This window comes from Mesoplodon bidens (assembly GCF_964165515.1).
Source record: "Mesoplodon bidens genome assembly, chromosome: 3".
Classification (NCBI taxonomy): domain Eukaryota; kingdom Metazoa; phylum Chordata; class Mammalia; order Artiodactyla; family Ziphiidae; genus Mesoplodon; species Mesoplodon bidens.
In genome coordinates this window covers 48,279,169-48,305,791 of record NC_138178.1, presented here as the reverse complement: position 1 = coordinate 48,305,791, position 26,623 = coordinate 48,279,169, and the positions used below count along the sequence as shown (strand labels likewise).

At 42.5% G+C, this 26,623-nt stretch overlaps 1 protein-coding gene across 1 annotated transcript in view; it reads right to left on the bottom strand.

Annotated features, from left to right (window-relative positions):
- Nucleotides 1-1,625: 1,625 nt before the first annotated feature.
- The window catches only part of AQP9 (aquaporin 9), a 38,822-nt gene continuing 13,824 nt past the window's right edge, over nt 1,626-26,623 (bottom strand). The window contains exons 2-6 of the mRNA XM_081228411.1: nt 16,815-16,941; nt 11,353-11,490; nt 9,841-9,959; nt 7,849-8,066; nt 1,626-2,677 (exon numbers count right to left, since the gene is read on the bottom strand). Coding sequence (XP_081084537.1) covers nt 2,503-2,677; nt 7,849-8,066; nt 9,841-9,959; nt 11,353-11,490; nt 16,815-16,941 — 777 coding nt within the window. The 3' untranslated portion in view covers nt 1,626-2,502. The remainder of the gene's footprint in view (nt 2,678-7,848; nt 8,067-9,840; nt 9,960-11,352; nt 11,491-16,814; nt 16,942-26,623) is intronic.

Below are 26,623 nucleotides of genomic sequence, written 5' to 3'. Positions count from 1 at the left end.
AGACAAGGAGTACAATAAAGGCAAGGCAAGGGAGACCCACATATTACAGGGTCTCTGAAGCTTATGGCGCCCCAGGACCTCCCTGGTTCCTTCTCAGAAGGCCAAGAAGGCCCTTTCCTGCACAGTGCTTGAGAAGGAGAGAGAAGGGCCAAGATGTGGATGGTCCCCATGGTCTCAGGCCTCAGACCTGGCCTCCAGAGTATCCTCGCAACTTCTAGGACTTTCAAGGCTCTCCTCTGTTTCCATCTTTCCTCTGCCCTTGGCCGTGTTTCCTGAGACCCCACAGGCAGGGTGTTGAGGACCACAAGGAGGAAGAGGCTGCAGTATGACTGAGCTGTGGGACACCAGGGGGCGCGCTAGAGCCCAAGATGTTTTTAGCAGACCAGGAAAATGTTTTAGTGTCTTCTAACATGATATAAAACATAATAATATAGTCTAGCTTGCCACCAGTGCAGTCATAAAACATAATTTAAGCAATAAAATTTTCTATGAGGAAAGGGGCCCATGAGGGCAAACATGCCTAAAGTCTACAAAAGACATAATGTAGTCCTGGAGAGAAGATAGAGTCAAACTATGCTTGGACAACATGTCCATCCTCACATAGTTCCGTGGATTCTCTCAGCTAACTCAGTTCACTTATTCATGTCCAGTTTTATGAGGGCCTTCCTTTATTAATCTTGAGACTACGTTTCTTGATAGAGCTACTCCATTTCCAGCAAGAAAAAAGAAGTTGGGGCTTGGTGGATCAGTCTATCTACCTGTCTGTCTATCTGTCTATCTATCTATCTATCTAAATAATCATTTATATATCTATATTTATCTGTCATCAACTATGTACCTATTTATTTTTATACATAAGTGTACTTTTCCTCTTCATAATTCTAGTCATTAATCACCAAGTAGTGTTTAAGAGCACCTGCGTGGATCACAGATTCCACAATCCAACCTGAAAACTCGAACTTGGGATTACTTCTTGCTGTGAGAAGTATAATCCATTCCCAGGGTCTGCCCCTGACGCATCTGGCATCTCTGTTTTTGAAAGAACTTGGATCAGGGCACAGGATTTCATTGTCTTCTCTTATTCCTCTTTTCTTGAATCCAGGGTCTCTTAACCTCCACACTATAGACATTTGGGGATGGATACTTCTTTACTGCAGGGGAGGGCTGTCCTGTGCATGGTAGGATGGTTAGCATCTCTGACTTCTACCCCACTAGGTGCTAGAAATGCTCCTACCCCAGTTGTGACAACCAAAAATGTCCCCAGACATAGCCAAACATCCCCTTGCAGAGGTAGTAGGTAGGACTGTGAAGGAGCAAACTGTCCCCTACTGAGAACCACTGCTCTCTAATCCCTGAGGATCCCAAAACTGAGAATCCTACCAGGAATTACCCGGTCACCACTAGACATGGTTCTCAAGGATACCCATGTACTTTAACCAAGTCAGTGTTCTCAATGCTGGCTGCACATTAGAATCACCTGAGATGTTTACCAATGACCAACTGAGCATTAGTGTTTTTTTAAAAGCTCCCCAGAGATCTTAATTTGTAGACAGGCCAGACAACCTCTGAACTAAGTGTACTTAACAATCTTAATACTTATTAAAACTCCAAAAAAAAATCTCACCCCAAATTTATTTCAAATAGGAAATGCCAAGTAGTTTCAGAGAAATAAAAAATTCCATGTATCAATCTGTTACAGTCTATTATAGGCCCCTGGAGACATTCACATGTGCTTTTTGTTGTTTTGTTATCATCACAAAGCAGTCACAAAGCAGTTGAGAAACTGGATAACTCTGGGAATTCTGAGCTTTATAACAGTTTGACTGAAGGTGCATCACTTGATGTAGAGCAGTTTCTCTGGTGCTTGTAATTCACCAACTTTCTTGACCAAAGTGACAGGGAGGAGCCTGACCAAGAGGAAATTCCTGGAATGTACAATGTTGGAATTGGCAGGGAAGGAAGATCAAGACTTAGCAAGACTAAGTGTGGCCTAGGAAGGGAGGCCTCTGATAATGTTCTTCAGCAGATGAAAAATACGATCTAACATGAAAGATCTAAAGGATCTAAAGATCCTTTAGATCATACGATCTAAAGGAAAGATCTGCCTCTTTCCTTTGTTAGTGCTTCAGTAACAGTGGGAATAAAACCAGACAATGGCGGTCTTCGTAACTTAGGATCCAAAAGAATGATGCCCAGAAGGTGTATATGTTCTGGCAGCTGCCATTCCCACTTCTGGCCGGCCAGGAGGGTCTGGCCAAGGTTTTCATCCAGTTATTAATCTTCTGAAAGGTATAGGATGCATTCAGTGATGTTCAACTTTCCATGTGACCTTAGGCAACTCAACTTCCCTGAGATTTTGTTTCCTTATTTGAAAGATGAGCAGCGTGATATTTACCCCAGACAGTGACTCTAAGGATTAAGTTAGATAATATGTGTGAAAGTGCTTTGTGAAGTGTAAAGCCCAGTAGGTAGCCAATTGTAAACCCAGAGCTGAGTGTGCTATTACATTAGCACATTAAGTTCATGTTTCTCTGGTTTGTCCTCTGGCTGTTCTTCCTCGCAGTCTGGGTTAGTATCCGGGTGGTGGATTTCAATGACAAGAACATAGATGAGGCCTCCAGCCATAGCACCAACAAAAGGGCCCACTACAGGAATCCACCAGAAGTTATTTCCAGCTCTGAAATCAAACAAAGAAATTAGTGATACACCACTTGGCCTTCTTCCTGGTATTACTGCTAGTCATTCACTAACCAGCTAGTCATTTCTCATGCTCATGACTCCCTTTTAAATCAGGGAGAGCTAAGTATAAGGGCACTCACTGTAGCTTGGCAACCATCATCCTAGATTTTGCAGTATTACCTGATTTCAGATGATCTACTCCATTGTCCTATTAGTACTTGTGAGAGAAAGTCCCATTTATTTTCCTTTCAGAAAATATAGTCCCCGAACCCATGGCTACAATTGAGGGCATTTAGGGAAAGTTCAGGTTGATTATTCAGGAGTTGCCTTCCCCTCATCCTGAAATAATGAGTCCTGGGGATTACGAATGGTTGGGAGATGTGGAGAGATTCCTGGACATGATTGGTGTATCAGGGCAATTGCAGAATAAACGATCAGGAAACATTTGCCAATAAGTGAATTAAAAAAAATCAAAGGTAGAGATATGAATTACCTACTAAATATAATTTAATTCAGTACTTATATTTTGAGGTCACAGCTTGCTTAAACTTACTCTCTGATAAGGACGTTCTGCCATGTTTCCCTCTCCCCTCCAGAAATCCTCAATGTCAGCACATTGTATTGGAGGTGTAGTTCTGAGAGAAAGCAGGTGCCTTTGTGAATTGTCACCATCTCTTTTGGAGATAGAAAATCCATTTAAATAATTTGGTAGAAAGGACCATGAGTGGTCAGAAGCAAGTAAAACTATACAGTATGTTGTTTAAGGATATGTACATCTGAGATAAAACTTTTTAAAATCAGGATAATTATGAACAAAAAATTCAGAGTAATGCAGAGGGGGCAGAGGAAACGAGGAACACAACTATGCATGGGAACTTCACAGTGTTCTATCTGGGGGAAGGGTTCATGGCTGCTATTTTTTTTTTATTCCTAACAACTATACATATTTCCATGGGACCTTTTGTTTGTATCAGTTTTTTATTAGAAAGGATAATAAAAGAAATAAGCACAAAACAGGGGGCCTGTCCTAGAATTCATGAGATTTAGTTCTAATCTCAGGAGGGTCCAGAAGGTCTTTGGGCAAAGTCTCTTCATCTCTGAGCTTCATTCTTCCATCTGAACAGTGGTCCCTTCCACCTGTATCATCCAAGCACTCTCTTAGATCCTGAATCTCAGATCATCAGTGCAGGCTCACAACAAGATAATAAGTCTTAGACCATAAACGCAGGCTCCGGGGAAGAGCACCGTGATTAAGCACGGTGGCCAGCAGATGTCACTCTTACTGCACTGGAAAGAGGTCACTGCATTCAGCTGTTCTCACAGCGCCCTTTCCCACGCCTCCAAATCCAGGCGGAATTTTCTATGAGAGGCACCTGGGCTTTAAAGAACTAGGAGGCTTCTCTTCAGGTAAGCACATGAAGCAAGTTTAAGCCACCTTATTTGGTCCGTCACTTCCTTTCTTCCATCATGTGCCTGTGGCACATCTTTTACTGTCATTTAACAGATTAGGGTCCAAAATATCTGCCAGCACACATGTCCTCCTTTCACTGGCTGGACCCTCTTGAGCTGGATGTGTTACACCAGGGTCACAGGGCTTAAATGGAGGAGCTCTGATGCGGTTCCCTGCCTGGCCTCACAGGTAAACAAGGTCATTTGCACACTATGAGTTGGGGGATGCCAGCAATATGTCTGTGTTAATTGCTTACGGTACCGTCATGAGGGATTCATTCCTTTGGTTAAACTATTTTTAAAATTAACAATGCCCCTGAGATCCTTCATCCACTGAGTTATCAACACTTTAAAGTGAATTAGTGAAGACCACTTGCTTACATCCTAATACTTAAGGGAAAAGCAAGGGTCAGCCAGGGTCTGTCTTGCCCTTGTCAGACCTGCTGGAGCCCCACTCCCGCTGTCATCCTCACTCCATGCCGTACAGGGGCAAGTGAGGATCCAAGGCAGTCTCGGTTTTATCTGAGACCTTGGGTGTGGATCCAAACTAGAAAGTCCCCTGAGATGCTTAGCTTGGATGTAGAACCCTGAAAGGATGGGACACTTTAGGGACACTTTGGAGTCCTGTTATCCCTCAGCGGTTTCCTTGGGAACTTTTTGGTTGAGGATTATCAGTCCGTTTAGCTATTTCCTAACTGGTTTCTGCCCCCTCTACTCATTTTTAATCTGTTCTATATAATAATGTCGGATCAATTTTGCTAAATTGAAGTTCTAAACATGTCAAACTTCTGCCCTAAATCCTTTGTTGCTGCCTATAACCTACAGAAGAGGGAGCAGCAAAAACCCCAAAGTCTCATTCTGGGAATCTAGGTCCTCTAATGGTCTGAAACAATTGCCCTTCCAAGCTTCTTCACGCACCCTTCCAACTAAACTAGATCATGTGTTATTTTAACATTCTGTCTTGGGATACAGAATCCTCTCTGCCTGAAATATCCTCTCTGTCCCCTGTTTAAGCCTGTCCAAACACTACAAAATGCCCCTACTTCCACCCCCGTAATTCTCAAATTTGGAGCTACAAACCTTCTCTCAACTCTTGGAGTTAATTAGTCGAATCTCTTTAATGGCACTTGACAGCTTCAACCTGTGTAAGGGCCTATGCTCACTACTCTGAAATAGAACGTAAATAAAGCAGTGACGGGCAACAATGGTGAAGGGCATCTTTAGCACAGGGCCTTGAATAAGAAATCAGGTAGCTGCATGGATGAATGAATGCATGAATGAGGGGAAAAGACCCTGACGCTAACAAGGGACATGGTGCTCAGAGTTCGGCATTAGGTGATTTCAGCATTCTCCCACAGACATGGTCTCCTGCCATATACTCAACAAAGCAAAGAAAACAGGCAAGATCTCTACCTCTTTAGAACCACCATCACTCTTAGAACTTTGGGTGAATCACCAAGCAGGGCTCAAATAGAGGTCACATCACTGTGGGGCACCTTTGTGCTTGGGGTCTGTGTGAAACTCACAGAGGTGTCTTGCTGGTGGGGGCAGTGGTCTCCTGGAGTCAACCTCAGGAAATTGGGATTAAAGGAAACTCATGGGCCAATTCTGGGCTTCGGAAATAAGGAGATCTTTAACGTATGCTTTTGACAGTCCATTGGAAGAATACAAATGATCCTTCCTAGTTGGCATTTTGTTCAACCTTTTCACGTTCTAGTATGATCATTCTGGAAGAGAGCTCCTCAACTGTGGCACTCTTAACATTTTTGGCTGAATAATTCTTAGTTGTGGCGATCTGTCCTGGATACTGTAAGATGCTTAGCAGTATCCCTCTACTGGCCTCTACCCACTAGATGCTGGTGACAACATCTGCCCCCACCCTCCCCAGTTATGACAACCCAAAGTGTCTCTAGGCATTGCCAGATGTCCCTGAGGGCAGTATCACCTCTGGCTGAGAACCACTGCTCTATAAATTCACTGCATTGTTTATTTCTTAAAGATAGGGAATGTGGGGCTTCCCTGGTGGCACAGTGGTTGAGAGTCCGCCTGCCGATGCAGGGGACGCGGGTTCGTGCCCCGGTCCGGGAGGATCCCACATGCTGTGGAGCGGCTGGGCCCGTGAGCCATGGCTGCTGAGCCTGCACGTCCGGAGCCTGTGCTCCGCAATGGGAGAGGCCACAACAGTGAGAGACCCACGTACCGCAAAAAAAAAAAAAAAGGGAATGTTTCTTGAATCTTTTTTATCCCTCATCTCCTAGGACATGTGTGTCACATAGCATTTATCCATACTTTTATTCAATAGCTTTTATTGAGGCTTTCTATGCGCCAGGCCACATCCTAGTCACAGCGGACACAGCAGTGAAAACATGGTCAAGGTCTCTGTCCTCATGATGCTTATGCTATAGCAGCTCTAATGCTGTCTGTGGTGGTGGTCAGAATGGTGTCAGTGATTTCAGTAGCTTGTGTTTCATGATGGTGAAGGCAACCCAAACTCTTAAATAAATTCATCACTGTGTACAGCTATATACAGGTCAGCCTTAGGGACACTCAAGTGTATTGTTCTCACAGCAGACATTAAACTAAAATTTGCTCACACGTGTTTTCCCTGCTTCTCTTTCTCCATGTTAGAGCCCTGTTTCCTGGGGAACAAAGGTGGGTGCCTTTCCCAGAGAGAGATGTGATGAGTGGTTGGGGACTGGCCACCATGACTTTAGTGGGGGGACGGTGGGAAGGAATTAACGGGCAAAGTTTGTCCTGGGAGCAGTTGGCATATTTCATCGGCACATTCTGAGGTGTAAGGCATGGGGTCTTGCCACTTCCTGTGCACAGGCTCTCTTTGATGCCTGTTCCGCTAGGAATTTCTTATGCTTCAAGAATTCAAGAACCAGTGATTAGGACTCCGTGCTTTCACTGCCGAGGGCAAGGGTTCGATCTCTGATTGGGGAACTAAGACCCCGCAAGCCACATGGCATAGCCAAAAAAAAGAAAAAAGAATAAGCTCAGCACTCACTTCTTCTGTGGTGCCTCCCCCAACTTCCCCAGGTAGAGCTCGTCACTCCCTCATCTGTGTTCCCTTAGCACTTTGTTTCAGAGGTTACCAGAGCACTTGTTACATTGCTCAAGGCCAGTGTCTTATCTGATTTTGAAATTTCCTTGCCTAGCACAGTGACCACAGCATAGGTGGTGATTAAGGTAGATCTGTTGAATGAATGAATGAAGCGAAGCTAACTTGGTCTCCTAGAAAGAGCCCTATATTAGTATTAGAAGATAGAAATTCTACCCCTTTGTCACAAAGTGAATACATAGACAAGTTCTACATCTAAAATAGTCACATAAAGCCATATACCAATTGAGAAATCATTATCATTATTATATAGGACAAACCTATCTCTTTGAATCTATCTAGAGCCTCTCTATCTTTCTCTGTCTCTGTCTCTCTCTCTGTGTCTTATTATGTCTCTGTGTCTGTCTATCTCTTTGTTTCCCTCCCCCTTCTCTCTCTCTCTCTCCCTCTCTCTTTCCTACACACACACACACACACACACACACACACACACCCCATATCATAAATCACCAGTGATACATTCCACACTTATGATGAGGATGCACTTAACCTCATCCTCCCATTTGCACTCTCTTGGATCTCCAGGTCAAAGCACAGCCCTCCCCATTGAGGCACATGTGAACCTTCCTCCCTCCTCCCTGACCGTTGTTACTTACGTGAAGACCTCAAACCCCCAACCTGCCAAGGCAGTGAAAAGTCTGGGACTCAGGTCTCGAGCTGGGTTCATGGCACAGCCACTGTTCATTCCCAGAGAGGAAGAAATGACAACAATCAGGAAGCCAATGACAATGGGCTGTAGGCCTTTGGAGACTCCCAAGTTTCTTGAGTCAAAAACAGCAAAGATGACAATGAGGAGGAGCATGGTGGCCACTACCTGGGGAGGGAGAAAATATACAAGGGATTTAGCTTATATTCTGCCCCCTTGCCCACCTCAAAATTCACCCACTCTCATTAAAAACAAACCTAGTAATAAGTAACATACGCTGGGTGAGCACTCTGTGCCAGACCCTTATTGCAGCAATCCTAGACATGGGTGCTGATATCATTCTCCTTTACAGATTAGTTACCTGCCCAAGGTGACACAGTTAGTGACAGTCAGGTGTGGATACAGAGAGTTCAGCTCTAGAGACCGTTATCTTTCCTACACTATCCTGCTGAGCTGCTACCAGCTAAATGGAGAGCAAGCTACAGGCTGGAAAAATGAACAAAGGGGCTCAAATTGGTGAGAAAAACAATGTGAGACATCAATAGATGAATGGGCAAAGGAAATGAAAAGAAAATTCATAAAAGAAAAATAGATTTAAGAAACAAATAAGAGGGAAAAACTGATTCACAATAAAAAAAAGTGCAAACAATACCAACTGTTAGGGAACTGATACCACTTCTCTCAGGCTTTCCTAATTAAATTAAGCACATACTACACTTTTGAAAGGCAATTCGTCAGTACTTTAGCAACATGCATTAAAAAAAATCCATAAGATTATGTACTGAATTTGACCCAGTTGGATATGTTGAGAACCACATCATGGAAGTAATCTAAAATATGGAAACATCATAAAGCAAATATGCAAATAAATAATTAAACATCATTTGTAGTATTGAAAAACTGGAGTCCACATCAATAGGGAAAGGGCTAACTATATTATGAAGTGTCCATTCTATAGTCTATCATACAGCCATTAAAAACAAATATAAGAGCTATCTGGTAACATTTTAAAATGCTTATGATATTAAGAAAAATATGTGCATTATATTTTATACTTGAAAACAGCATAAAAACAAGTGGTAAGAGATTATACAAACAATGACAGCAGGTATTCTGAAGTGGTGTGGTGCAGTGGGTATTTTCTCCACTCTCTAGTTTCTAAAATTTCCAAACTATTATTTTACTTTAACAGCTAAATGATAGCTTCTATTTACCAGACACTTATTATGTGCCAGGTACTTCATATGCTTTTTCTCATTAGAACGTCACACCAATCGGTGAGATAAATCCTATTTATTCACAGTTTACAGATGAGGAAATGTAGATAGAAGGAGGTTAAGAAACTTGCCCAAGGGCACACAGCTCATAAGCAGAAGAATCAGGATGAGAACCAGACAAGTGATTTTAGACCAGAATAGTTGTGCTATTGGCTACACAACAGATGCTTGGATGCAACTAGTTTAAATGTCATTAAGGCAGAGACACTTCTAGCTGCCTAGAGAGTCTGGATAAACCTATGCACGTGGGGAGACACAGAAGACCTGTGATACTCTAAGCCCAACTACTACACTTCACAGTCCTTGAACTGAGATCACAATGTCTTTTCTTGAGGCCTCTACGTTTAGATCATGTGCACAAAAGAGTTAGGTGGAACAAACCCCATTTGCCCCTACAGGGGTTGAAATGTCCAGTCATGCACTTTTCTCTGAAACTTGACTGATGTGGAACAAGTGTATGTATTAAAGAGGAGGCAGGACATCCTTAGTGGTATGAACTTCGGCAAGGGCAGAAATTTGTCAACAAAGCTTGGGTTATGTGTAGGGACCTCTGACTTTGGAAACACAGCCTTTCCTTTCTGATAGGCCTATAATGTTCCTATGCATCCCCCTTATTAGATTATGTCTTTTCACCAAAGTTAGGTCTTTGTTGAATGTACACTTACTTGGTCTGCAAGTGCATTCACCAGAGACAGATATGGAGCTGGGTATGTTGCGAAAATGTGTGCTGTTGCGTTTTCTCCCACGACGAGCAGTTTTCCACCAGCAAAAGACAGAAATGCATCTATGGAAGACAGAGCTCTGGCATGTTAGTGTCCTCTGGGAAGGGGGGAGGTAGGCCTATGCCAGGTCTTGTGCTGAACAAGTACAGGCGAACCCTCAGGTTCAGCTAGGCAGATCCATATCATTTGCCTCTCTTCACTTCACAGTATGGTAGCTTTAGAGGTACCCAGAGAACTCCCAGGATAGCGCATCAGAGAGAGAAAGCCCTGGCTGCCCTTGATGGTTCACTCCACGTTTGTGCCAAATCCTTATCCAGTGGGTCTTGGGAACCATTTTTCTTTGAGGGGAATTCTTAGAATTTTCAAGATTGACTAAAAGGGAAAGTGAAGCTTGGACTTGCTCTCTGCAGAGCTCATGATTCCCAGAGGGTTCTCAGTAACCCCTAATAGCAGTCCAGAATTTGAGGGCATCAAGGTACAGTGAAGATGCCCTTAGAACAAGGAACACAGCAGTCCCGGACACAGCCAGCACCACCCACAGGCCTCTGTGGCCACGGCAGCTGGTTCTCTAGGTTTCCGGTCTGGTCTTGAGTAATTCTTTAGTCTTCTTACACTCTAATTCTTAGGATACTCTGTGGGAAGAGGTCCCTTTCCACAGTGTACCTCTCAGGCTTGGCTCATAATTCTAGTTCCTAAGGGCTTCAGTTTGAGAGTCATAAAGTATTAAGACTTACCTTGGGTTAGATAGAAGGAACTACTTTAACACTTGATTTTATGGAACCCCAAGGTTTTTTAGTTTGAAGGGCCTAAGAAGTCACCTACTAGTTCAATTCCTTTATTTTCCAGCGGAGGAAACTGAGACCAATAAGGTCAGATGACTTACTGAAGTCACACAGCTACGTACTTAGTTCACATGGAACTAAAGTCTAGGTCTTTGATCATCAGTACTGTGGTTCCCCCAGGACTGTTGCAGAATGGATGCCCTGGCTATTGGATGGAAGGGAGAAGAGGTTCCCCACCCAGCCCATTTCTATGCTATGCCTCTTCCTTCAAAGACTTTGCTCCAGATTCCTTCTTTAAGTACTTACTCATCATTCTCCTTGCCACAAGTCAACGGCTCCCTTCCCAACCAAATCAGAGAAAGCCATGGAGAAGCCAGTGGCCTATTGCTTACTTTGGCATTGTTCACAGTGTAGTGCTGGTTGGGTCTAAAAATATACTTCCTTTAAGTTCTGCCCTCCGTTTAAGTTGTGACCATTTTCATTAAGAGGCTTCCTGAATGTGCCCTGATGATAATGTTGGCCCCATTGTTTAGAACTTAGGACTCTTAGAACTGCGTGTCAAGTGGAGAACGTTTCCTGTTCTTACCTCATCTCATCTCTTCCTACCAAGTAATTCTGACTTTCAACTTATAGCCAGCTCTCCCTAATCTCTGGACTCAGGGGCCCTACTCACCATAATAAATGCCAAAGAGGGTTGCAGCCCCTACAAAGGCTCCCAAGAACTGGGCCCCCACATAAAAGGGGAATTTGAACCACTTCGTCCGTCCAAAAAGACACATTGCAAAAGTCACAGCTGGGTTGATGTGGCCACCTGCAAGGAAGATAAGGTGATTAGGAAAGTCAGAGGGCAGACCAGGGAGGATTATTGTGAAGGAAACCTTATCTAGGGAGTGCAGGCAGAATTCATTCTTCTAGGTGAGGAACTGTATGTGAGGAGACAGGGTGTGTGTGTGTGTGTGTGTGTGTGTGTGTGTGTGTGTGTGTGTGTGTGTGTGTGTGTGTGTGTGTGTGTGTGTGTGTGTGTGTGTGTGTGTGTGTGTGTGTGTGTGTGTGTGTGTGTGTGTGTGTGTGTGTGTGTGTGTGTGTGTGTAGAGGAAAAGAGGACTAATAATCCTCATGGCATCATTAGACACTGTTTAGGAAGTTTAGCTTTCTCAAAAGAAAGTCAAATATATAAAGAAACTTGTACTCAAGTGGCTCATTTTCTCTCTCTCTCTCTCTCTTTCTCTCTTTCTCTGTCTATCTATCTATCTATATCATCTATCTACTGGATTTTGCCTAACTATAAAGCAATAACCCCAAAGAGATTGATATAAACTGTTAACTTCAGTATATTTGTAAGTCAATATACTTATATACTTGTAAGATTTAAATCTATGTCTAGTCATTTCTAAGTCCATGTCCAGAGGATATAGAAACAATCTTAGGACTGAAAAGAGATACCTCTTTAAGGGGAAATGGCCCTTCCTTTGTGGGCTGTGCCTCTCACTGAGGTAAGGGGCTCAGTTTATTTTGAGGTAGTCACAGTGTCTGAGTGGATTTTCTGTAGTTTCTCTGCATAAACAATGTATATCTCACACACACAAGTGGAGCAACACTTCCTCCACTCCAGCCTAAACTCTGACTAGAGAAATCAGCCTCTTTGATTCTAACCCAGTTGCAAGGTCAGGTAGAGGGCTTGCTCTGGGGTAGGTTACTGATACCCCCAACTGGCTGTGCTAGTAACAACAATAACAACAATGCATATTGAACACTTGCCAGATGCTGTCATAGGGGTATTACATGGACTTGATCCTCCTAAGAACCCAGTGAGGTGGGTACTAGTCCAGTTAACTGCTGAGGAAACTGAGGCACAGAAGTAAAGTAACATTTTAAGGTCACATGGCTAATAAGTGGTAGGTCTAGGATTCAAATTCAGGTTTATTTGAACTCTTGGGCCTATGTTCTTTTCTAGACCTTCTTTACCAAGTTTATAAAGGTTTCTCTGCCTTAGAAGGCAGGGAAGAATTTTTCAAAGATCATCTTTGAGCATATGGGCTTGATTCCTAGGGATGAAGGACACTCATATGAAGAGTGCCAATGACATTTAGTGTGGAGGGGGAATTAGAGTAACTGTCATTGTGACCACACTGAAATGTGGACCTCTGGGTTGTGGAAATAGTAAACAAAGGAGTGATTATGATAATGATGATGATGATGACGACACTTTGCCATTTGACCCCCCACAGAACATATTGGTGAGCTTGTTTTGGGAAGCCTTCCCCCCTCTCCCCAGTCGGTGAAGAAAGCTATGCTTTTCCTGAGTCTCTAAGTCAAAGTGGGCTTGCAGTGGGGAGGGGTTCTGACTGCTGACTACACCGTGAGGGTCCTTTCTTCACCTGCCTCTGCCACTCTGGGGCTAATATGAACAAGAAAATGCCAATATATCAAAGCACAGGTGACTTCCTGAAGACTTACACACACATCACCTGTTTTGTTTTACTTTTAAATCTAAGAGAGTCATAATTCTGGAGGCTGGCAGGAGTACAGCTTCCTAGGGAAGCTGGAAACAGGGGTTAGAAGAGGGGAGCGCCCAGGGCAGTGGAACGTTCCTGGAGCCAGCCCTATTCCTCTTCTCCCAGAGCTGGTTGGAGTGTAGCTGCCACCCAGCCAGCCTGGAGGAACCCATTGTGAAAGGACAAGGGGATGTAAGAAATCACCTCCAATCAAAAATGTCTTCCCTCAGATGAGTCCACCAATGGGAGAGTTACTGTTTAGCAAGCTCCTCTTCCAAAACAAGACTTGCTGTAGGTAGGTTTATGCTTTTAACCCCTCAAAAACACCCTGAGGCAGGAACTATTGTTCACCTTGACCTTGACATGCTGCAAGGCACTTCGTAGGTTTTCAAGATATGAAAGTTGATATATGTGGGATCTAAAATATGGCACAAATGAACCTATCTACAAAGCAGAAACAGACTCATAGACATAGAGAACAGACTGGTGGTTTCCAAGGGGGAGGTGGGGAGGGAGAGGGAAGGACTGGGAGTTTGGGGTTGGTAGATGCAAACAATTACATTTAGAATGGCTAAACAACAAATCCTAATGTATAGCACGGGGAACTATATCCAATCTCCTGAGATAAACCATAATGGAAAAGAATATAAAAAAAGAATGTCTCTATGTGTATAACTGAGTCACTCTGCTGTGCAGCAGAGACTGGCACAACATTGTAAATCGACTCTACTTCAATTTAAAAAATTGAAGAAAAAAAAGATACGAAAGTTGAAGAAATAGTCAGAGGTCTTTATTCAGATAGCTCAGACTACAAAGATCTACAGAGGGAAAGTTGTTTGGGAGTCAGAGAGGGTGTGCCCGGGAGGGTGCTTTGCAAAGCAACGAGGAGAGTTTCTCCTCGCAGAGATGCGTGATCACTTGGCTTACCCGAAGGACAAAGCAGAGCAGTGTAGTGGAAAGAACATGAGTGCTAGAGTCAGAGAACGCCACACTCACATCTTGGCCCTGCCAAGGTGGTTGTGATGATCAGATTATTCACATAAAGAGCCCAGGGGGATAGCTGGATTCCCCGAGGCCTGAGATGAAAGTCTTACATGAGCAAGGTGAACTCTTTCAAGGTTCTGTCCTAGACGAGTCTCCTCCCCACCACCCACAGACAACTCTGTGATAGAGATCATCTTAATATTTTATTTGTCATTAAGCAAAGCTATTTTGATTTTTCAGTGAATTTTTATTGCTTATAAAAAAAACTACATCAAAAACAACCGCCATAGTCTAGGTACAAGCTGGCAGTGTAAACACTTCGTGGGGGATGGTGCATAATTAGGGCGTTATGAGTTCTGATTGGCCAGATTGGATTGCCAGACTACTGGCAAGTTCACAAGGGAGAGGGCGCGGTAACTGCCATGCAGTAAGGTAATGCTTTATGTTCCACAACCAGATGTCAGCTGCCCTTACCAGTCTGGACCACAGAGTGGGATCCCATTTATGTTTGTGCCTCATATACATTGGTTATTTTTGGAATTCCCAAAGAGGGCCTCACATATGCCCACAAACCAGCATGTTAGCTGCAGCCACTGTGAGAAAGTCACCTCCCCTACATAGTCTTCCTCTCCTATTCCTGGGCTGCTGAAGCCAATACTGAGTCTGCACTGATGTCATCAGTGGGCCAGTGTGTTGTCTGTGCATGTGTCCCCCAGTTCTCAGGGAGCCTGAATATCATTTCCAAACAGAGATGGGGAGATAAGCTCCTTTTCCAACTCAGTGCTACCTTATATCAGCCGGGCTCAGAAACTGCTCGCCTTGCATTTTGAGATCTCACAGTCTCTCATAAACAATTTGGACAGCTCCGAAGCCTCACCCAGAAGCAGCCTCTAGTGAAAACAGTCCCATCAGTTCTGGCCCTTACTCTGAGCGCAGGGGCTTAGTCCCAGTCTAAAGGCCAGATGGGAAGACTCTACACCATCCTTTACCCCCTCTTCCCCTTCCTGTTGGTCCCTGTCCCTTCTCCTCCTATCGTGACTCCAAATATATCAGTGGATGCAAACAGACATTGACAGCGCTGGTGGTAAAGGGTGTTAGCTACATTAGTAGGGTCTGGGACCAATTTATCCTAAGTAAATATTTGATGAAGTTTAATTCAGGGTGTTATGTAGGTGAAATACTGCAAAACCACATCTCCACCTTAAAAAAAATCGCTGAAAATATGCCTACATTTATATTGCATGGTTTGTGGAAACAACATCTGTGTGAATGTAGTTGGGAGCGTGAGGGGAGGCAGTGGAGCATCCTGCATGCTTATTTGAAGCCAGGAGTGTGTTCTGTGTCTGGTGTCAAGGCCTACAACTGTAATTAAGCCTTGGCACATTCAGGGTGTTCCCCTGGTTATTCTTGTGTCTTAGGTAGGTAGTACAGTGCTGGGATCACAGCAAAGGCTCGGCAAGAGTTTGAACAGAAACACTGCTCATGCCAAACAAACCACATGTATGGGAATCTGTAACCTGGTCTGCCCCAGGATCTGAGTCTGCCTGTGATATGGAAAGGCTGACAGCTAGCAAATGCCTGTTCCAAGTGCCCAGCCCATGGATGCCCTGTGGGGGTCTGGGCAATCATTCTTTAGCGCTCCAGTGGCAGCACTTGTCACCAGTCCAGCCAGCTCAACTGCAGGATCCTCCAGCTGGATCATACTGCCCATAGGCCCTGCCTGTACTGTCCTTCCCATAGTAGACCACTGGAAATGTTGTATAATAATGGGGACCTGTGCTTTGCTGTCGTATAGACCTGGGTCAAATCTTTGATCTGTCTCTTTGCCAGCTGTGGGACTTCTGGCAATTTACTCAATCCCTTGGAGCTCCAGTTTTCTCTGTAGAATGGACAATAATACCGGCCTCAGAGTGCTGCTATAGAAGTGAGAGGAGATAAAGTATGTACAGTACCCAGTACAGTGCCCAGCAGGCAGGGGGTCCCTTCTTCCGTTATCACCAACAGTCTTGCCTTAGTCCTCTGAGCCCCCAGACGAGGCTGCTGAGGATTCTGCAAGCGTTTGGGAAGTGGATCATTTCCACAGTTCCTTCCTGAGGTCCCAGGCTGTATTAAATATCATTTCATTTTGCTTCTCAGAACCTTGAGAACGGCTTCTAATTAGCCTACCACTCAGGACAGAATTGGACCAAGACCTTCTGACTAGCCCTGCACCTCCATGAACACACTAGCTATTTTGCAAATGACCTAGGCTCTCTCTGATTGCTGTGCATAAAGGTCCACAGAATTGCCTCTGTTGGAGTGATATTCACTGGGCTATTCACAGCATACCTGGGAAGTGGTTTCCAAGCGTGGGGTAGAGTTAGTAAAAGATTCTAGATGAAGAATACTATTCAGTAGCCAGATTTAGGAATCATTCAGTTCTGAGTTCCAACCCTCATCTCTGTCTTTTGCTAAATGTTGCCTTTGTGCCAGTCACTTACCATTTGCTGGCCATTTAAATTTTGTCATCTATAAGAATAGAATCAAATACATATTCTTGCAGGACTGTTGAGGTCTAAAAAAATTAAGGTCTGTAAAGTACCCAGACCTGCACTAGTAGTACATTGGAATGGTTGAGTTAATAGCAGCTGTTATTATTATTATTTCTATTACTTACCAGAGACACCTCCAGCAACATAAATGGCCATTACTATTGCCAATGAAAATCCAGTATGGATAGTGATGGTTCCTCCATGACGTCCTCGACTGAGGACAGCTTGGGCAACAGAGCCACATCCAAGGACCTGGAATGAAAGGGATCTCAACAAGTAAGTGAAGATGGCCACTATCAAAGACAATGGAAAGTCAGAGTAACAAGAAGCATTATTCAAGAACACTCATGGCTTGGACTGCCATAGGCCTCGTGCAAATCAAATTATAATCTTCCAGCTGTGCACAGGTAGCAAACGATGGTCCCAAGGCTGCATCTGGCTTATGGATGAGTTTTGTTAAGACTGCACAGTGTTAAAATTTTGTATGAATTTATAAACCAAGTAATTTGGTAATCATTTCATAATATATATAAATATCAAATCATTATGTTGTAAAACTGAAACTAATATAATGGTGTATGTCAATTATACCTCAAAAGGAAGGAAGGAAGGAAGGAAGGAAGGAAGGAAGGAAGGGGGGAAGAAAGGAACATTTGGTGAGGGAGGGTTATTGGGAAAGATGAAACAGTCATACAAGTTTGGTAGGAAAACAACAGGACAACGAATGACCATCAGCCTTTGTCACTCTGGTTTAAAGAGCCAGTGTGGTCCTGGAGGAATAAGTTCTGGGCTGCAGGATCATTAGATCATTGCTCTTAGATGTCAAGTAGCCACAACTTTTTGTAGAATACAGGTTCTGTTTTGGGTTTTATAACTAAAGAAGAGCAACCAACTGGAGGGAGGGCTCAGCATCAAGTAATGGATATTATTTAAGGGCATATGAAGAAAGGTTTCAGAAACAAATGTATTTAAGGAACAAGAGATTAAGAATGTGAAGACTTCTTATCAGGAACATAATAACCAGCTCTTGTCCCTTCACAAAAGAATGAGAAAGGAAGTCTGAACCTGGAATATGAGAAGTTGCACATAAACCATTTCCTGATAGTGATGAATTAATTCTAAATAGCTCCCTTGGGACCCATTTGTGGAGTCCTTCAGAGAAATACAATTTACAAACAATGGATATTTAATACATATAGAATGATTTTGGTTTACTTCTCCCTGAAGGCAGAGAAATTACCTAGATGATCTTTTAACATCCACTCCAGTCCCTGATTCTCAGATATATTGATTTAGCTCTACCTGCTAGACAGTAGAGAGAAGTAGGACTTGACATCTCAAGGGGAGCACAGGGGCTGCATATCACACGCACAGGGCTGTCTTTGACGTTAATCACAGACTCCAGACCCTGTACTGAGAGCTAAATAAAGTTGCAGCAGGAACATGTTCCCTTTTCCCTTTCCAAAAAGAAAAAAATCCCCTGGGTTCAGTTCACAGCCTACCAATTTCACCTAGGCTTGACATTATTTTTTTCTAGGGTCCCTATCTGTTATAGTAACTGTCAGAATTAAAACCACACTGCTGTCTTCCTTCTTAATTTATAGCCAATTAAATGCACCTGGCACAACTTCCAAGCTAACTGGCATTTTGGTAGCATCTTCTGAAAAAAGGAAAAAGACATTCCTGACAGCTGAGATGACCTGATTTAGACAGCCGGGGGTAAGAAGAGACACATCCAGACACTGGCCAGTCCTGAGCTATTACTACTTTCCACATAATCTTCTTCCCTCTTTTATGGTCTGATGTTCACGCACTTGTGGTAGTCTACAGGGGGCATAAAAGCTTTAAATGGCGTGAGTGGACCTGGGGAGGCTTCTGTCCTGTCAAACTTCATTGTGATTAATACTCTCCTCTTCTACCCTAGATGTTGAAATTGCTTTTTTGTTCTTTTCTAGAGAGGATAACTGATGCTGTGCACTGCAAGAAAGGAGCAGAAGGAGAAATGAACAAGGTAAGGACTTAAGTTACCCTAGTCAGAAATTGTTACTCAGAAGATTTCAGCCCAACTTGACGTCACTGCTTCTTAATTTTTAAACACATTCATACAGCCTGAAAATCAATGAGGAAGACAGGTAATTGCCTGCTAGTATCTTTCCTTGCCTGCTTCATCCCACCTGCATTCACAGCACCAGGGAAGCAGATCTGGGATATTCTAATGTTATCATGGTCTGATTGCTAGGGAATTGGTCACCCACTCTGGTTTCCTTCTTCTGTGTGCCCACTGTAATTTTTTTTCCTTAAAAAAATGAGAGAACTGTTGTTTATGGTATTATGATAGAATTTCCAGCATGATTCCGTGCTCTAACCTTTAAGAACTGCCATACTTTCCCCCTTCTTAGACACAGAAAGAACCAACCTGTCTCAATTTTTCTGGTCTCCCTATCTAGAAATCTTTTTTTGGACCCATCACCCTTTCATATTCTTCTCACTAAACCTAACCTCTTTTCTCTGAAATTCACTTGTACTGTCTGTACTGAACAATTAATACTTAGTTGTTTTCCAGATGCCTGATCTTGATTTCCTTATCTAGAAAACAGTCTCTAAGATTCCTTTACATACCAACAGGCAACAATATGCTAGTCTATCCTGTTTTATTCTGTTTCCTTGGGTGTTGTGTTTCCCAAGTCCACCACCCATATGCATGCCATCCACAGACCTCCAAGGTCTCTTCCACCTTCTTGTCAGGATCCAGCACCTACCTTCTCCAGGTAGGTAAAAAAAATCACAAAACCATGTAGGGGAGGGAGGGTATTACAAAGCCATGGATCTAGTCCTCACTGTGCCCTGAAAAGTCTTCGTTCATTTCTCATTCATATTCTCCCAGTAGTTTAATCAAGCCTTCTCTTCTCTCATTAGCCCAAGGCACCTGAGCCCCTTTCTGCAAATAATATCTCCTTCTACTTGACTCAGTACCTGTAGGTGGCTTTGAACATCAATGGGAATTCAGAAGATCACATAAACATTGTGTTCTGATTATTCAGTGCTACGAAACTAACTACTCCCAAACTTAATGGTTTAAAATGGTAACATTTATTTTGCTTGTGAATCTATCATTTGGGTAAGGTTTGGTAGAGCATCTTACGTCTGCTCCATTTGGTATCAAATGTGATGGTTCAAAACTTGAAAGACTGGAATTATCTGAAGGCTCACACAGTCACATGTCTAGTGGTTGATGTCAGCTGTCAGCTGATGCCTCAGCTGGTGGGTTGGCCAACACACCTACAAATGGTCTCTGTGTGGGTTGGCTGAGTTCCAGGGGTGAGCACTGTACAGCCTTCAGAGCCTGCGTTCTTAAACCCTGCATCATGCTACCTCTCAGTCATAGCACTACTTTGGTTCTGAACTCAATAGCACACAAATTACAACATCCTTAATAGGCATTAACTTGGCCCATGTTGGTTACCTTTAGGAACAGGGAGCTCATTACCACATCAGGTAGCTTGTTCTAAATATTTTTGGTGTTCCAGTAGTTGGGGAGTCCTTCCTTATATGAAGTTGGAGTCCTTTTTTCCTGTAACTTCTGTTCATGAGCTCCTGGCTTACTCTTGGGACCTCAGAGAAGAAGCCTCTTTTATACACCAGGCACTCCATTAAGTAGAGGGAGCAAAAAGTCCTCCCTGAGTTCTTTTCTGCTGGATGTTTGTCCCTTCACCTTTGATCCCTAGGGCTCCTCGGATTCCCAGGGAGTCTCACCTGGATAAGCTCTAGGTTGTTAGCACCCCTTTTAAGCACAGAGCCCAGGAATGGACACAATCCTCCCTTATTTTTTTTAAGCTTTTAAAAATGTTTATTGTTTAAGACAAAAAATCCTGTGCAGGCTCCTTATAGAGAATATGAGGAATATATAAAAATATAAAGGAAAAAACCCAATCACAATGCCTTTACCTATGAACAGACATTATAAACATTTTGGCTTATTTCTCCCCAGTAATTTTAAAAATATTTATTTATTTATTAAAGTATAATTGACCTAAAACACGATTCACTGTTTTCATACATTACAAAATGATCACCACAAGTCTAGCTACCATCTGTCACCATACAAACTTATTACAGTATTACTATGTTCCCCATGCTGTACTTTTCATTCCTGTGACTCATTTTGTAACTGGAAGTTTGTACCTCTTAATTTCCCTCACCTATTTCACTCATCCCACCACCGCCCTCCCCTTTGGCAACCACCTGTTTGTTCTCTATATCTATGAGTCTGTTTCTGTTTGTTATATTTGTTTATATATTTTGATTTTAGATTCTCTGACTTATTTTACCTAGCATAATACCCTCGAGGTCCATCCATATTGTCACAAATGGCAAGATTTCATTCTTTTTATGGTTGAGTAGTATTCCATTGTATATACATACCACATCTTCTTTATCCATTACTCTATTGATGGACTCTTAGGTTGCTTCCATATCTTGGCTATTGTAAATAATGCTGCAGTGAACATAGGGATACATATAACTTTTCAAATTAGTGTTTTTATTTTCTTCGGCTAAATACCCAGGAATGGAATTGCTGGATCATGTGGTAGTTTTATTTTTAATTTTGGGGGAAACCTCCATCCTGTTTTCTATAGTGGCTGCACCAATTTACATTCCCACCAACAGTGCATGAAAGTTCCCTTTTCTCCACATCCTTGCCAACACTTGTTATTTGTTGTCTTTTTGATGATAGCCATTCTAACAGGTGTGCGGTGACACCTCATTGTGGTTTTGATTTGCATTTCTTTGATGATTAGTGTTGTTGAGCATCGTTTCATGTGCCTGCTGACCATCTCTATGTCTTCTTTGGAAAAATGTCTGTTCAGGTCCTATACACATTTGTTTCTTTGATGTTGAGTTATATGAGTTCTTTGCATATTTGGGATATTAACCCCTTATCAGATATATCGTTTGCAAATGTCTTCTATTTTGTAGGCAGTCCTCCCTTATTTGTGCATCACATTATGACATGGTAATTAATCATGTACCTTCTGCTCCTTGCTTCTATTGCTATCTAGTGGAGCACTTAACCACAGGATGTAATTCAACTGTTCACATATTAATGCCTGGTTTTCCCAATTTTGTAAGATGCTTAAGATTGTGTAATAAACTTCTTTGCCTTTTAACAGCATCTAGTATATTGGACATAATTAAATAACCAGATCCTACATGTTATTTCCAGTTATGACACTTGGTGTCTGTGTCAATGAGCATGTTACTTCTCAGCCTCAGCTTGCTCATTTATTAAAAAATAATACCGGCCAGACTTGTTTCATAGGATTGTTCAGTAAAGGTTCAAATGGGATAACCTTAATGAAGGCACTATTTAAACAACAAAGGACAATAATAGGTGCAGGATATTATTGCCTTTGGTATAAACTCAAAAGGAAAACCCCAATTCAGGGTGAATAAATTAAAACAAAGGGACTCATGAACTTAACCACTAATGCACTGCCTGGCAATAAAAATGGGGCAAAAACACATCTATGACAGATATTAGAAATAGCTACTATTTCATTCCAAACGTGAGATCAAAATTTTGGGGAAGAGGGGAAGTGAGAAACTGACAAGAACTTCAAGGTGTTTTGCGTATTTGTGATTACTCTTGAAAGATAGGTCGTTGCATAGATGGCAAGATTTTAGTGCTTCTGGTAGTAAAGCAACACTAGAAAAGAGGAGGGGGTAAATACCGTTGTTATCAGGTTCCTTGCATGGCAGGAGTGGGAGAAAGAATTTCAGTGCAAAAGGAAGAAAGACATTTGAAAGGCAGAACTCCTGTAAAAGATTGATTGGTGAGTGAGGTACCCCCAGTCATTCCCAGTCACCCAGGCCATACATTCTGGAATCTTTTGGTATTCCTTCCTCTTCTCTCTCTTGGCTACCCATAGTCAATCATTCCCAAATCTGCGGAGTCTTCTTCTGTGGCCTCTGACCAGTGTCCCCACTTCCAGTGTCTCCCTACTCAGTGACCATGCCAGATGAAGCACAGCATATATACACTCCCACCCCTAGTGCTCAGGAATTGCCAGCATAACGAATTGCCCCTTAACCTGGTACTCAGGGCCTTGCCTCACAATCCCCAGCTACTTTCTGCCCAGGGTTCTTCAGCAGAAGTCTCTGCATCAGCCAGTCACTTTGAGTCCTTTGAGCTCGTGATACTCATTTCCACCTCTGCACACCTGCTCATGCTATACCTTCCAGCAGAATATCTTTTCTGCATTTTTCCCCATCAAAACCGATCTATTCTTAACACTGAGCTAAAATGCTACCTTTTCCCTAGGGCTTTCTCTGGCAACTGAAGCCCTCAAAGTTCTCTTCCGCTTTTTTTGCCATGTCTTTACAATGTCATTTCATTTTATTTCACCTTGCCTTGTGGCACCCCACCAATGTTCACCAGGGCACTCATGCTTCTTTGTATTCCATGCTCAAACAATACTTATGAAAAAAATTAAAATATCTAAACAAGCAGGAAAAAATCCTGCATAAAATGCCTTTTCAAGAGAAGAAGTTAATTTGAGGGTAAGATGTAAAAAGTGGGAGGTGTAATTTCTAAGACATACCACTTGGGACTGCTGGGAAGTTCGCAACTGAGTCATGAACCCTATGACAGGCTGATTGATGGACACAATGAAATGCTGGAGATGAGGAGAGAGGATAATGAGTCCACAGATTTTATTTCATTTGAGCCTTCTCAAATCCCCTTTGCATATACTGCCTCTTTAAAGTGAAAGCCAAGATGTTCTGAGCACAGAACAGAGTGCAAAACAGGCACTCAAAATATTTTTTCAGTGCGTATGTAAAAACTGAGCCCTTTCAGAAAAGCAGTTAGCGAAGGTTAGGGATTACTTAGCAAAATGTTGGCAAATGCATGCACCCTGGAGCCAGGGATCACCTGGGAACCTTCTAATTATCACAAGAGGTCTGTGATTCCCTGTGCACATCAGCGTTATCCAAAGAAGGAAAAAATTAACATGTCTTGTATCTACCTTTCTGTTTCAGTGTTTTCAGAATTAATGGATACTAAAAGAACAGTTTCTATCCTATAAAGCTCCTGAAAAAATTTTAAAGTCGAAAGGAGCTCCTTGGGAAACATTGTCATAGACTTTGGAATAAAGGCTGTATGAAATGTTAACTATCTTTACACATCTGTTTAGGGTAATGTGAGTAAAGGAATACAAATACCAGCTACTATCTATTTGGTGTGTGCTTTGTGCCAACTTCCATGCTAAGTGCTTTACCTGTATTACTTCATCATTATCCCATTAACTTATGATCACCCTGAAGGGGAAGTATTATTATCTCCATTTTATGGATGAGGAAATTGAGGCTGGGAAAGGCCAAGCAATTTTCCCAATGTTACATAGTAAAAATAAAGGAGACAGAACCAGGATTTGATCCCAGGTCTTACTCAGAGGACTGTGCTCCTAACCATGACATATTGCCAGAGCAAGAGGTCATCAGAACCAACCAATGCCCCCAAGAATTCATGGACGTTTTCAGGGAGGACACTGGGTTTTCCACAGGAAGTGAGATGGGGCACCATTTTTCCTATCTGCGTACTGAGAGTAAAGGCTGTCTGGGAATGTTGAAGGATTTGGAGAGCCCAGGCAGCAACCATCTGTTACCATCCACCCAGTATAAAAGGCCTCCCTGCAGACCAGATACAGTCTGAGGAAAAAAGACTGAGGTTGAAGCTCATTTGGAAGCTTCCTTGTAGACCCTGCTCTTTGTGCCAGGACAAGTGGCTTTTCTGCTGACAACATATGTGATCACTCTAGCTCAGAAAAGTACCCAACACTTGTACTTTTTCTCTAAAGCTTCCCATGACCTAGAGAAAAATTCTTTTCAGCCCCGTTTCCCTTCCTTTCTCAGAGATCAAAGAGACATGTTGGTGATTAAGTGCAGCTTTTTAGTTTATGCAAAACTTTTTTTATGGATTTCTGTTTGCTTGATTTCTAGCTCCCTTTGCAGAGACAACTTCCACTAGATGACCAAGTGCTCACCAGGGAAAACTAGACCTGAAGGCAGAGTTAAACCTTTTCCTCTCTTGTTCTCTTTTGCTCGTTTTCTTTCCTCATAGTGTCTCCCAATTTTGTAGTCATCAGCAGAAATCACACTCCTCACCCTAATGCTGACAAAACCTGCTGACTCCTGGGAGTCAGTGGGCTGAGAGAATGGTGGGGTAGGCCTTTTCTACACTTAGAAACCACACCCACAAGCCATGTGGATTTCTTGTGGAGCTGGCCAAAATTTAGGGCGCTTATTTAGCATTCAACCTATTCACAACACCAAGACTCAAGAAGTCAACCAATTCCACCTCTCCCTCTCTGCCCCAAATGCCCCGTTAGTACATTTTACTGAAAAAGAGCCAAAGAACTAACCCAGATGGTCATTCTAAACTGCTCCAGTGTCTCCAAAGCACACCTGGCTAGTGTTTATTTACTATTGTTCTTTTAAAAATGTATCAAGGAAGCCAATATCCTCCTTTAATCCAGTAATGTCAGTTTGGGTCATGTTTGCTATGTGCCATGTGGGCAGCAACAATGTGACCCAAGACATGAACCATGTATGACTATTTACCTTATGTTGCTGCAGGTCTTCTTGGAAATAGGTAAGGAATATATTTTGAATGAAAAGTATTCTTCAGTAGATAATTTGTCATTAAATGATACAAATATTCATAAAACAGAAGTCAGCATTAAAAGGGCATATCTGTGGCAACACATATTTTAAATAAACTGAGTTGTATTATGTGTAGGTGGATGAGAGTATATGTATACACACACCCACCCACCCACATATATATATAGATATAGATATGTTATAAATAATCTCATTTAGTCCCAATAATAACCTAAGGGGGAGGAAAACTCTGCTGTTTTCATCTAAAGAAAACTTAGGTCAAAGAAATTAAGTAATTTGCCTGAGGACTATAGCTAGTGAGAAGATCGTTTTGAACCTAAAATTAACATTTCCGTCCAAAGTTCATGTTCCTTTACTTACATAAACAGCCCTCAAGTGTACCTGAGCCAAATAAGTCATTTGTCCAGATTTGTACTTCAGAAGCCTGTCTTTCAAAAAATCAAATTGTGGGAAATGAAGATCTCCAAATCTACAAATACCTCTCACTGGGAATTGGCATTCACTTTTCTTCATCCATTCCTCCCTGTTCATGTACATTCAAAAATTCTAAGTGCCATGCACAGTGCCTGGTGTCATAGGGATGCAAAAAAAAACAGACACAGAGCCTCCAAAGTTCACAGACCAGTAGGAGAGGTAGGAGCTGGGAACTGGTAAGAATCACAAGAACAGTATGAAGTGATTCCCTGTGGTTTTATGATATAATCCTGTTATTCGTGAATGGTTTAAGTATTTATGCCTAGGGAAAGTGTGCATGGGGATGTGGTTTTATAATTCAGCCTTACTAACTAGGTGATGGAAATTTTGACATTTAAGTCTCCCCAAATTCTTGAATTACTTGATTAATACCCCAAATTATTGAGCCACCTGACAATACTATTAAGTCCAAGATATATATATATTTGTGTATATATATATATATATATATATATATATTTTTTTTTTTTTTTTTTTTTTTTTTTTTTTTTTGCGGTACGCGGGCCTCTCACTGTTGTGGCCTCTCCCGTTGCGGAGCACAGGCTCCGGACACGCAGGCTCAGCGGCCATGGCTCACGGGCCCAGCTGCTCCGCGGCATGTGGGATCCTCTCGGACCGGGGCACGAACCCGTGTCCCCTGCATCGGCAGGCGGACTCTCAACCACTGCGCCACCAGGGAAGCCCCCAAGGTATATTAATATATCACGAGTGTATAACAGATTGGCCTCATGAGGAACTTGACTACAATAATATAAGATCACGATTTATCTTCTGA